The following is a 13,418-nucleotide window of genomic DNA, read 5'->3' on the forward strand; positions in this document are numbered from 1 at the left end:
AGAAAAATAATGCCTTTTTGATTTCACCTTAGGACTAACGTTACAATAAAACGAGGTTGATCGCGAATTAAAGCGCGTGTCTGCTGCTCACGCACGAGTTTCGTCAACAGTTCATGTTCATGTTACATGTAATCTGTTGATTGTTGACAATCATACACACTGCTCAAACACCCAAAACCACCAAACAGGTGAAACACTTCAATTGATTTTCCTTTTTAATGAAAAACCTTTAAATAGCCTACATTAGCTACAATATTTATAATTTAATTAAGATAGGGTCTATGACACATTGAGAGATTTATCCTGAAAGGAATTGTGCATTTGCCTGTTATCGTTATTTAAGATTAATGAATGTACATGTATTTAATAAATATACAATATGATTACATACTCATTTCTCTCTGTATGTATATATTTCATTGTTTAACAAACATGTACACTCATTAATTTATACACGTACAAATTCATAATTTCAATTGTTAATGTTTTTTATTATTATTATGTCTACGATCTTCATTACTTGATTTATATTTGATAAACCTGTTTTAATCAAATAACATAAAATAATTATTAATAGAAGTATTTTATTTAAATACGTACTAACATTTTATATTGATATAATAACTTAATTGCCTGGCTAAAAGCGGCATCTCCGACTTCCGGTTATTAGCGGCGGATTTGCAGGTACTTCCTGCTGGCTTGAACCCCCTCTCAAAACTCCGTTTTACGCTCTGTCTCTCTATAATAACAGAGTAAATAATAGTATCATATAATACAGTAAGTAGTTATGTTGTATCATTTAGCCTCCATGATACAGTTTCAGTTCCACTTTCCACAACAATGTAGTAAGAATGTCATGCGATTCACTTCCTCTTTCTTTACGTCGATATTCTGCAGTATCTTCACTAATATGAATGGGACTCTATGGGAAGTGAAATTAGATCAGGGTTAGAACAATGAACATTTAAATGGCATTCATGCTTACTGTACATCATATTTTACTCGGAGTGATCATTTCGAGGTCAATTCTGATGTCTCTAAAGGGTTTACTACAATATCAAATAAAACATTTTTTTAACACTTTATTTTGCAGTGTCTTTGTTATATAGTGTCTTACCATAGTAATAACAGTAAATTATGCAAAATTACATGCAATTAACCAGAATCCTACCCTAACCCAATAGTAAGTACATGTGTTTACTTAATATTACTCAGTCCTTAAATATATAATTACACCATAACAATGGCACCTTAAAATAAAGTGGAACCAAAAAATAAAAAATAAACGGGCTCAGGCCAAATCATTTAACTTGTATTTATTGTACAGACTGGTCAAGGGAAACACACAGAAGAATGAGCACAGGCATTAGAAGCTGAAGTCTTCATGGAGGAACAGCGACAGGCTTCACACACACACACACACACACACACACACACACGATCAGTGGGTCTTCTTGGGCGGGAAGAAAGCGTACTCCACAGCCAGAGCCACAGCGAACGCAGCGAAGCCCGTCTTGAAGCCCCGCAGGAGCACCTCTCTGAAGGTCACCGGCACCCCGAAGCTGCCCGTGAACCTCCACGCCTCGTTCCTGCGCGCACACACACACACACACACACACACACACACACACACACACACACACACGTGAGCTGCTGTACAGTACTCTTAGCATATACAACCGGTCAATAGTTAGGAATATTAATATTTTTATTAAATGTTTTTTGAAAGAAGTCTCACCAAGGCTGCATTTATTTGATGAAAAGTACATTACAAACAGTGAATTATTATTATAATTTCATATAGCCGTTCTCTATGTGAATATATAGTAAAGTGTAATTTATTCCTGTGATCAAAGCTGAATGTTCAGCATCATTACTCCACTTCAGTGTCACATGATCCTTCAGAGATCAGTATAATATGATGATCTGATTATTACATGTGCATATTATCGGTTTCTGCTGCTTAATATTTTTTTGGAAAGCATTTTCACCATTCAACAGTTCACAGAAATATGAAGCAGCACGACTGTTAATTGATTAATAATCATAAATGTTTCTTGGTCATCAGATCATCATATTATACTGATTTCTGGAGGATCATGTGACACTGAAGACTGGAGTAATGATGATGAACATTCAGATTTGATCACAGGAATAAATTACACTTTACTATATATTCACATAGAAAACAGATCAATTTAAATTATTGTTAGATTATTGTTATAAATTAAATGATTGTTAGAATTTTAAATTCTAACAATATTTCACAATATTACTGTCTCTACCGTATTTTTGATGACATCTTTAAAAAAAATAAAAATTATATATATATATATACATATTAGGGCCGTCAAACGATTAAAATATTTAATCGCATTAATGTCATAGTTAACTCACGATTAATCGCATTAATGTCATACTCACGATTAATCGCATTAATGTCATAGTTAACTCGCGATTAATCGCACATTTTTATCTATTCTAAATGTCTCTTGATTTCTTTTTGTCCCATTCTTTTTTTCTCATTTTAATGCTCTTATCAACATGGAAAAGTGGATCGGCTTGCTTTGTGCAAACGTTTTTTATTTAAAACAACATTTACTGTGTTCAATTCCACACTAACATTCTCACTTGGAGCAAATAATCTCACACAATGTAACACTGTCCATCAATAAAAGGGTGAAAGAAACACTGACGAGGAAACGTTACTGATAGTGACGAGTGTGCTGAGATCGCATCAGCTGTGTGTGTGTGTGTGTGTGTGTGTGTGTGTGTGTGTGTGTGTGTGTGTGCTTGACCATCAAGTGGTATTTCAGACGTGCTGCGATGATTGCTCAGTTCACAACGACAAAACACACAGATTACTTTGGTCTTGTCAATTTAACCATTTGGCAACTTTTTAAAAGTAAACTTTCCATTCAGAATCTTTATTGGCCTCCATTTCGGCGTCTCGCGCTCATCATTCATCCAATCAAAGCGTAACGTTAAAAGGGTTCGCACACCGGACGAGAAGCGCAGCGCCTCGTATTTAAAATTTTAACACATTATTCTCTATGAGTGTAAACACACCGGCGCCATTCTGCGTTTTTATTGCTGGCCATAAACTGAGAAAGTGCGCGTCCGATGTGCGATACGAGATGTCCTAGACGCGGCTCGGCGCTTCTCGTCCACTCTTTGGCCCAAACAAGTGTGTGCGGCGACAAGTGTGTGCGGCGACAAGTGTGTGCGGTGACAAGTGTGTGCGGTGACAAGTGTGTGCGGCGACAAGTGTGTGCGGCGACAAGTGTGTGAAGCGCGTAGGGCTGCACGATTCTTGCTAAAATGTGAATCACGATTTTTCTCCATGGGAATTGAGATCACGATTCTCTTACGCGATTCTCATTTTTTTCAACCAAAATTTATTTCACTCAAGTACAAAAAAACAGGACATTCAGTAGGCCTATAATAAAGTGCAGGTCTGCAGGAGTAACAAAAAATCGTCTCTACTCTCTTTTCTTTATTTTAGACCCCTTAAAGAAAATAATTTGTTCATATTTTGGGCTCATCTGATTTTTTGTACATAGCCATATTTGTTAGGATTTTAGTATCATAATGATTAGGCTAATAAATGCACGCACAATTATCCGTAAACTTTTTTTTTTTGAACAAATGCCTTTCAACTTGTGTGTGCAAAATTCAGAATTAAATTAATGTGCAAAAATTTGTACAAATAGAGAGTAGGATATGTAGGCCTACTATACTATTGTAGCCATTAAAAAAAGCGTGTTTCATATTTGTTAAAATATTATAATGTTATTTTTTTTTCCATTGTTGATTTATGAAAAGTGAACAGCACGACCGAGTAAGATGCGCAATATGAGACATGGAGCGGGTCAGACATGATTTTGACCGTTGAAGTTGAAGTTGTTATAGAAAGCCTTTCTTTAAAGTGAATTTCGTTTTGTATAAATTGTATCTTAATTTTAATCAATTTTTCATCAACCAATTGCCTGTATTTAATGAATAGGCCGACGAAACAAATATAACGGAGACGCCTGCGCGCTCACTTGCGCACGTGAACGCACATCCTAACTTAACGAAACTCAGTGTATGCCTCACACAAACATGACAAATACACCAAATACACAAAGCTTGAAATGTCTTTAAACTAAATAATTCAAAACGAAAAAAGGCTGCTCTCAGATAATCCATTATTAGGCTTATTTATGTTCATTTCTCTCTATAAGCGCGTTCACACGGAGATGGCGATCGTCAACTTCATCTTTGCAGCCGAGTCGACACTTTTAGAGAAAACACTTGTTTATTAATAAAAATCAATACACGTGTCACCGGATTTACAGATGCACGCACACATATTATTTCGAAATAACGAGATATTGTGCTGAAATAACATTATGATTAATAATAGCCTACATCTTTTAGAATAGGCCTATTTGATTGAATGCGGAATGTTGCGCTTGTTCAATTTAATAAAATTAAAACTTTAATTGTGATCATTAACATAACTGAATATTAAATATTTAGTGACCAAGTTTTGCGCAGCTCCCCGTCAATGATCTAGCAGCACCCACTCAGCACATTCTTTCTTTTTTCTTTTTTTTTTGTGAATCGCCATCATTAAGAAATGAGATCGCATTTATGTTTGAATCGAGATCGTGATTTTTTTTCGATTAATCGTGCAGCCCTAGCGGCGCGCCTGTTGTTTTGTTTCTGGTCTAGCTAGATCCGGTGTGGTGTTGTAGTTTTAATAACGTTACTAGTTGTTGCAAAAGCATGTTAAAAAAACTACAAAGTTTGCTAGGCGTTAATCTCGCGATAAAAAAATTGACGCCGTTAATAACGGACAGCCCTAATATATATATATATACATCAACTAAATCAAAGAAGTTTAGTTGTGGACGTATTGATTTTCATTGACCACAGACCACAATGTCAGATCTAGAACAATGAACATTTGTGGTTAGGAATAAAACAAAAATAACAACTGTGTTAGAGGGTTAGTAATGTCCGTCATTAATTCCTCACTCTCGTGTCGTTCCAAACCCGCAAGGCGTTCGTTCATCTTCACTGTTCATCGTTATTTGTTTTTTTTTTTGCTTACAAAGTATTCTTGTCGCTTAAAAACATTAAGGTTGAACCACTGGAGTCACATGGACTATTTCAAGATGTCTTTACTACCTTTCTGGGCCTACGAAGGGATCAGAAAGCTCAGATTTCATCAAAAATATCTTCATTTGTGTTCTGAAGATGAACAAAAGCCTTACGGGTTTGGAACGACTCGAGGTCATCACTTGAGTTGCAGGTGCCCGAGAGGAACGCATATATCAGTGTGTGTGTGTGTGTGTGTGCTCACCGAGCCCAGGGGTCCCGGAGTCCTCTGCGGGCCAGCCTCTGCTGGGTCACTTCCAGCGGCGTCCCTTCATACTTCCACACCCGGTAGTCCGGCATCGACAGCTTTCCGTGTCCATGATCCCCACCCATGCTGAAGACACCTCACAGTCATCAGTGTGCAGAAATAAAACAGCAGAGCAGTGACTCTTATTCAGCATATTTAAGTGTGTCACTAATCTAAAAGAACCAGTTCAAGTGAATCGACTCACCCGAATCACTCACGAATCAAGTGTATAACATCAGAGAAAGATTCAAAACCGTGTGGTTAACATTTAGGATAACGCCTGTGTGTAACGTTAGGGGTATGGCTTGTTAAATTCATATTTTGTGATTGCAACTGAGCGGTTAAGTTGTAATGAGCTGTTCAGTCGTGTTAACAGTGACTGAAGTGTTCAGATACACACACAAACAACACGGGCGAAGCAGCTAATGACAGCTAGCAAACAAACACAGACTCTGATGCTGATTTCAGTAACACATACTTACATTGTCCAGTGTAAAAGTTAAAATTGCAATAAATCTGTGTAAATTACTTTGTTGTGAGTTAAATAGCAGCATGACTTACCTTTTAAATCAAAGTGACCTCCAACACGAACGCGCAAGCACAAGCAGTGTTGGAAGTTCCTAGTTTCTACTTCCGGAGAACAATAAAAGTCACAGTACAAGCGAAATAAATACTAAGAAAAAGATAAGCAAATATTTTTACATATGTATATTTAAAAAACTCTATATTGTTATTATAATAATTTCATATTAAAATATTTAGTATATACTCAGAAGAAGAAGAAAATATATCCAACGGTTTACTGACAGAACTTTTATTTTGACATGTATGGATGGTCGAATGGCGCATGCGCACTCTCAGTTTCCAAATCAATGGACAGAGCAAAGTCGGGAACATGGCAGTTGTATCGAAATGACCGGTCTTTTTTATATTTATATGCGTTTACTTTAGAAACGTATATGTCCAGTCCGTAAGCAGTAGAGTAAATACATATATACGTCTGACACACTCATATATTGCTCGTGTTGACAGTAGTTTGGATATGGGGCTCGTCCTGCGGAACCTGCAGACGGTGGTTGCTCTGAGGCGCGCGCGCATGCGCAAAGACGTGGAGATCCTGAGGCACATATTCGGCGTGCAGCGGTTCGACATGGGCATCATCTGCGTGGACAACCGCAGGATCCAGCGCATCAACCGGGTGTACCGGCGCCGGGACCAGCCCACCGACGTGCTGGCCTTCCCCTTCTACGAGGTACAGCCGCACACACACACACTCTTCACACTGAACGCTCATATCCTCCAGCGGCTGCTGACAGTACATCACGTGTGTGATTGACAGCTGACTGGAGCATGACCGTTACCAGCTCATGTCTGTGGAAGCCTGTGAATTAATAATAATAAACAAAAACAATTTTGTGAGTTTATTATTGATCTCACACTTCTGGCTTTTCTCGCAGTTGCGAGTTTATATCTCAATTCACTTTAGGATCTGAGGCTGATGTGTGTGTGTGTAGGATCTGAGGCTGGTGTGTGTGTGTGTGTGTGTGTGTAGGATCTGAGGCTGATGTGTGTGTGTGTGTGTGTGTGTGTAGGATCTGAGGCTGATGTGTGTGTGTGTGTGTGTGTAGGATCTGAGGCTGACGTGTGTGTGTGTGTGTAGGATCTGAGGCTGATGTGTGTGTGTGTGTGTGTGTGTGTGTGTGTAGGATCTGAGGCTGATGTGTGTGTGTGTGTAGGATCTGAGGCTGATGTGTGTGTGTGTGTGTGTAGGATCTGAGGCTGATGTGTGTGTGTGTGTAGGATCTGAGGCTGATGTGTGTGTGTGTGTGTGTAGGATCTGAGGCTGATGTGTGTGTGTGTAGGATCTGAGGCTTGTATGTGTGTGTGTGTGTGTGTGTGTGTGTGTGTGTGTAGGATCTGAGGCTGATGTGTGTGTGTGTAGGATCTGAGGCTGATGTGTGTGTGTGTGTGTGTAGGATCTGAGGCTGATGTGTGTGTGTGTGTGTGTAGGATCTGAGGCTGATGTGTGTGTGTGTAGGATCTGAGGCTGATGTGTGTGTGTGTGTGTGTAGGATCTGAGGCTGATGTGTGTGTGTGTGTGTGTGTGTAGGATCTGAGGAGGCTGATGTGTGTATGTGTGTGTGTGTGTGTGTGTGTAGGATCTGAGGCTTGTATGTGTGTGTGTGTGTGTAGGATCTGAGGCTGATGTGTGTGTGTGTGTGTGTAGGTTCTGAGGCTTGTATGTGTGTGTGTGTAGGATCTGAGGCTTGTGCTGGTGTGTGTGTAGGATCTGAGGCTGGTGTGTGTGTGTGTAGGATCTGAGGAGGCTGATGTGTGTGTGTGTGTGTGTGTAGGATCTGAGGCTGATGTGTGTGTGTGTGTGTGTGTGTGTGTGTAGGATTTGAGGCTGATGTGTGTGCGTGTGTGTGTGTAGGATTTGAGGCTGATGTGTGTGTGTTTGTGTAGGATCTGAGGCTGATGTGTGTGTGTGTGTGTGTGTGTAGGATCTGAGGCTGATGTGTGTGTGTGTGTGTAGGATCTGAGGCTGATGTGTGTGTGTGTAGGATCTGAGGCTGATGTGTGTGTGTGTGTGTGTGTAGGATCTGAGGAGGCTGATGTGTGTATGTGTGTGTGTGTGTGTGTAGGATCTGAGGCTTGTATGTGTGTGTGTGTGTGTAGGATCTGAGGCTGATGTGTGTGTGTGTGTGTGTAGGTTCTGAGGCTTGTATGTGTGTGTGTGTGTGTGTAGGATCTGAGGCTTGTGCTGGTGTGTGTGTAGGATCTGAGGCTGGTGTGTGTGTGTGTGTAGGATCTGAGGCTGGTGTGTGTGTGTGTGTGTAGGATCTGAGGAGGCTGATGTGTGTGTGTGTGTGTGTGTAGGATTTGAGGCTGATGTGTGTGTGTGTGTGTGTGTAGGATTTGAGGCTGATGTGTGTGTGTTTGTGTAGGATCTGAGGCTGATGTGTGTGTGTGTGTGTGTAGGATCTGAGGCTGATGTATGTGTGTGTGTGTGCAGGACCTGAGGCTGATGTATGTGTGTGTGTGTGCAGGACCTGAGGCTGATGTGTGTGTGTGTGTGTGTGTGTGTGTGTGCAGGACCTGAGGCTGATGTGTGTGTGTGTGTGTGTGTGTGTGCAGGACCTGAGGCTGATGTGTGTGTGTGTGTGTGTGTGTGTGCAGGACCTGAGGCTGATGTGTGTGTGTGTGTGTGTGTGTGTGCAGGACCTGAGGCTGATGTGTGTGTGTGTGTGTGTGTGTGCAGGACCTGAGGCTGATGTGTGTGTGTGTGTGTGCAGGACCTGAGGCTGATGTGTGTGTGTGTGTGTGTAGGACCTGAGGCTGATGTGTGTGTGTGTGTGTGTGTGTGTGTGTGTGCAGGACCTGAGGCCGGGGAAGCTGCCGTGTGTCCTGCAGAGAGACGAGTATAACCTCGGGGACATCTTCCTCGGCGTGGAGTGTGTGATGCAGCAGTGCAGAGAGACGTCGCAGGACCTGCACCAGACGCTCACTGTACGACACGCAGACACTGATCACGCTACACACCCGCTGACCGACACACTAACGGTTGCTCTCTCTGTGTGTGTGTGTGTGTGTGTGCAGGTGGTCACAGCTCATGGGATCTGCCACTTACTGGGATACAGACATGAGACGGAAGAGGAGTGGAATGAGGTACAGCATGCCTAGTGTGTGTGTGTGTGTGTGTGTGTGTGATAATCAGGACTGTTGGAAGGGGAAGTGCAAAATAAAGGAAACTGACATGATTACACCCAAATTTTGGATTTGGGAGTAAATATTATTCCGACACAATGCTGATGCTCTTTTACACACACACACACACTGAACACACTGAAGCATTGCTGGGTCACTGGTTGAGCTAAACTGGTATTATCTAAGTGTGTAGTTAAATTGACCAGCTGACAGATATTCAACATAACTCGTGTGTGTGAGAGTCTAACAGAAGGACGGACAAAACCTGTGTGTGTGTGTGTGTGTGTGTGTGTGTGTGTGTGTGTGAGAGTCTAACAGAAGGACGGACAAAACCTGTGTGTGTGTGTGTGTGTGTGTGTGTGAGAGAGTCTTAACAGAAGGACGGACAAAACCAGTCAAATATCCACTGAGTTCTGCTCATATTTTATCACCATTTTCTAAACTAGCGATTAATAAACTGTGATAATGTGAGAAATATTGAAGGAGTCTGAACACATGCTGGTTTGACTAATTAGAGCTTCGCTAATATTTAAGAAAAAAACGTAATTGAGGTTTTCAGCCATTGTGCCCTAATCCACAGTTCTGCCGTCACCGTAACCGTGCTCGAGTTTGAGTGTTTGAAATCTGACATATTTATGAGGAGCATGACAAGTGCTCGACTTATTTAAATACAATATAAATCAAATTTCATTTGTTGAAAAAAACTAAAATGCAAAATGAACACTGCGGATAAACCCACATCAGACTTCTGCTCATACATTATAATATAGAATATTTACTGAACAATAATAGTCATTATAAACAATGTATTTAATCGTATATTATTAAATATATTGTAATTTGTATTTTGGATACCATGTATCTGACCACGAAACCAAACCAGTCACATCGGTCAATTTATTTATTCGAGATTTCTACATAATCTGAGAGCTGAGTAAATAATCTCTCCACTGATGTGTGGTGTGTTAGGACAGGACAATATTTGGTCGAGACAACTATTGAAAATCTGGAATCTGAGGAGCAAAAAAATGTAAACATTGAGAAAATCTGCTTTAAAGTTGTGCATTTATGTTCACGATTGTGCTGCATTCACTCACAAATTATTATTTTTATATATATTTATGGTAGGAAATTTACTAAATATCTTCATGGAACATGATCGTTACTTAAAGGTCCCATATTGTACAACTTTCTGAAGTTTTATGTTAGGTTCTGATGTCCTGAATAATATAAATGTGCCGTATAAGAACATCTGGATATATATTCCACAGCTGCTCTCTCAGGAGCTCCGCCCAGAACAGCTCGACCGTCTACTTAATATTCATGAGCCTCTCTTCTGATTGGCCTGTGGTTCTCTGAGTGACCCACCATTGGTGGCGTGAGACTGGCTTCAGTAGAGTTAGCTTCAGTAGAGTTAGCTTCAGTAGAGTTAGCTTCAGTAGAGTTAGCTTCAGTAGAGTTAGAGCTTCAGTAGAGTTAGCTTCAGTAGAGTTAGCTTCAGTAGAGTTAGCTTCAGTAGAGTGAGCTTCAGTAGAGTTAGAGCTTCAGTAGAGTTAGCTTCAGTAGAGTTAGAGCTTCAGTAGAGTTAGCTTCAGTAGAGTTAGCTTCAGTAGAGTTAGCTTCAGTAGAGTTAGCTTCAGTAGAGTTAGCTTCAGTAGAGTTAGAGCTTCAGTAGAGTTAGCTTCAGTAGAGTTAGCTTCAGTAGAGTTAGCTTCAGTAGAGTGAGCTTCAGTAGAGTTAGAGCTTCAGTAGAGTTAGCTTCAGTAGAGTTAGCTTCAGTAGAGTTAGCTTCAGTAGAGTTAGCTTCAGTAGAGTTAGCTTCAGTAGAGTGAGCTTCAGTAGAGTTAGAGCTTCAGTAGAGTTAGCTTCAGTAGAGTTAGCTTCAGTAGAGTTAGCTTCAGTAGAGTTAGAGCTTCAGTAGAGTTAGCTTCAGTAGAGTTAGCTTCAGTAGAGTTAGCTTCAGTAGAGTTAGCTTCAGTAGAGTGAGCTTCAGTAGAGTTAGAGCTTCAGTAGAGTTAGAGCTTCAGTAGAGTTAGAGCTTCAGTAGAGTTAGCTTCAGTAGAGTTAGAGCTTCAGTAGAGTTAGCTTCAGTAGAGTTAGCTTCAGTAGAGTTAGCTTCAGTAGAGTTAGCTTCAGTAGAGTGAGCTTCAGTAGAGTTAGAGCTTCAGTAGAGTTAGAGCTTCAGTAGAGTTAGAGCTTCAGTAGAGTTAGCTTCAGTAGAGTTAGAGCTTCAGTAGAGTTAGCTTCAGTAGAGTTAGCTTCAGTAGAGTTAGCTTCAGTAGAGTGAGCTTCAGTAGAGTTAGAGCTTCAGTTCATTCTTTAGCTTTAAACATCACAAACAAATTTCAGTTTTGACAATATGGGAACTTTAATATCCTAATGATTTTTGGCATAAAAGAGAAAATCTATAATTTTGACCCGTACAATGTATAGTTGGCTATACCCCGTGCGACTCGTGACTGGGTTTGTGGTCCAGGGTCACTTATCTGAGATTTGAGTTTTAAATGAATCCTAAAGATATTGTTTGCTAAGTGCTTGACAGTGACGGGCAGTGTGTGTGACGCCGTGTCTTGTGTGTGGACAGATGCAGCAGAAGGAGAGCTACATCCTCAGCGAGTTCAACCGGCTCACGGGCAGCCGGCTCCAGCCGCTCACCAAGAGATGCTCACACCACACGTGACACACACACACACACACACCTTTTTCTGAATCAGTTTTATTTAAAAATGTGTTCAAGGAATCCAAAGACTGAATACTAAGCAATCCAGTAGAGCTTATAGCACTGTAGTTTCAGAAACACAATCTCCTCTCGACGACCAGAACAGAAGACATGAATAAAGTGGTGACCGGACACATGGAAACAAGACTCACAGACATCCTAAAATAAATAACACCAGCTGACGCAGTCACATGGGATGCTCTCTGTGTCCAGTAAAGCTGTGTGAAGACACACACACACACACACGGCGGCTGTGCAACTTCACGACTGTACAGAAGGAAAACTAAACGCTTCACTAGGTCTGTCGGAGGCCATCTTTAAAAAAAGACAAGCTTCATCTTCATACCGTCGAGCTTGTTAGCATAACGCTTATAAAATGAGAATAAAACAAACCGTCATATATAAACCAGCCTCTCGCTCATCGCTGTAGGGCATCATATAAAAGCAAATATTGCACCACATGTTCAGCTGCATATCAAACGAGAAACACACACACACCCCGTATTCAGTTCTCCACACACACATGTACAAGAATAAAGTTTTGTATGCAATAGACCAGGAAGGGAATCTATAAATCTGCAGAGGAGGAAGAAGAAGAAAAAAGATTTTATAGAGAAACACGCTTCAAATATTTAATGCGTGAGAGGTTCACCAAAGGGTCTTCTCACAGTAAAGGCAAAACTAAACAGAAGAAATTAAGCGGCAACTTCCCCGATCCCGAAGTTGCTCCTCGAGGAACTCAAAATGCTTTCTATATTCATATATTTATTTTCTTTGCCGTTCCCCATAAACATTCTGCTCCTCTACGAGTTTCTAGAACATGTACCCATCTAACTGCGGGTCTACAGCACTCACAGGGAGAGACAAGTGCCCTCGGTGGGGTGTGTGTGTGTGTGTGTGTGTGTGTGTGTGTGTGTGTGGGGTCCTCCGTAGCGCTGATCAAGGCTGTGGCTTTACCCTGGGCTCAGGTCAGGGGCATTGTGGGATGTTAGAGCGGCTGCAGGACTGTGCGTGCGGCGTCACCGTTCCCTCCGGCCTTCTCCAGCTCCGACAGCTCCTCGAACACCTCTCTGAACACACACACACACACACGTCAGATACACACACCTTCCACAGTCACTCATATTCATCTGCACAGGGAAAATGCCTAAAGGGCCTTTCACACTATTTTTTTATTTAGAGGTTTATTTAAATCGGGACAGTACAAAAAACTCCAGTCGATAACTGGAATAATATGTATTGCACATCATGAGTATAGCATAAGCTAATCTGCTTTTCTTAAAAAAAGCTAATCAAAGTTGTCTTAAGTAGGGATGTTAACCGATGACCGTTTGACCGATGGTTGACCATATCATCGTTAACCGATCAAAGTTGTCGGTAGTCGGTTAACAAAAAAAAATTAGGCTATTATAGACCGTGGACTAAACGCTAGTACAGTTAGCATCTCATTCCAAGATCTTTTTGTGTGTAGTGAACAAATCCCTCTCACTCAATCTTTCATAACTCGCCAGTTTGTACTTAATAAACCAATAAAAACATTTGGCGCGAGGTCACAGCGTTTGGGTTCGCGCGCTCACAAGGTTTGTGAACAGTAAA

The 13,418-nt window shown here is 40.9% G+C and overlaps 3 protein-coding genes across 5 annotated transcripts in view; 1 reads left to right on the plus strand and 2 right to left on the minus strand.

The window, feature by feature from the left end:
- Window positions 1-1,301: 1,301 nt before the first annotated feature.
- ndufb3 (NADH:ubiquinone oxidoreductase subunit B3) overlaps window positions 1,302-13,418 on the minus strand; it is a 306,227-nt gene continuing 294,110 nt past the window's right edge. The window contains exons 2-4 of one of the 2 annotated variants that reach the window (XM_079618929.1): window positions 5,957-5,996; window positions 5,354-5,482; window positions 1,302-1,589 (exon numbers count right to left, since the gene is read on the minus strand). In XM_079618929.1, the coding sequence (XP_079475055.1) occupies window positions 1,442-1,589; window positions 5,354-5,481 (276 nt within the window). In that variant the 5' untranslated portion in view covers window position 5,482; window positions 5,957-5,996 and the 3' untranslated portion in view covers window positions 1,302-1,441. Of the gene's footprint in view, window positions 1,590-5,353; window positions 5,483-5,956; window positions 6,033-13,418 lie in introns of those variants that run through there. The other variant, XM_079618928.1, reaches the window with a different exon arrangement.
- Window positions 6,197-13,418, minus strand: part of usp37 (ubiquitin specific peptidase 37) — a 46,007-nt gene continuing 38,785 nt past the window's right edge. Inside the window, exons 24-25 of one of the 2 annotated variants that reach the window (XM_079618924.1) lie at window positions 12,780-12,892; window positions 6,197-6,776 (exon numbers count right to left, since the gene is read on the minus strand). In XM_079618924.1, coding sequence (XP_079475050.1) covers window positions 12,811-12,892 — 82 coding nt within the window. In that variant the 3' untranslated portion in view covers window positions 6,197-6,776; window positions 12,780-12,810. Of the gene's footprint in view, window positions 6,777-11,808; window positions 12,893-13,418 lie in introns of those variants that run through there. The other variant, XM_079618923.1, reaches the window with a different exon arrangement.
- On the plus strand, window positions 6,255-12,122 carry ybey (ybeY metalloendoribonuclease). Its single transcript, XM_079618927.1, has 4 exons — window positions 6,255-6,647; window positions 8,774-8,905; window positions 8,996-9,064; window positions 11,688-12,122. Exons 1-4 carry the CDS (start codon window positions 6,438-6,440, stop codon window positions 11,781-11,783), a joined length of 507 nt encoding a protein of 168 aa, XP_079475053.1. The 5' UTR covers window positions 6,255-6,437; the 3' UTR covers window positions 11,784-12,122.

This window comes from Phoxinus phoxinus (genome assembly GCF_949152265.1).
Source record: "Phoxinus phoxinus genome assembly, chromosome: 7".
In the NCBI taxonomy this organism is placed as follows: Eukaryota; Metazoa; Chordata; class Actinopteri; order Cypriniformes; family Leuciscidae; genus Phoxinus; species Phoxinus phoxinus.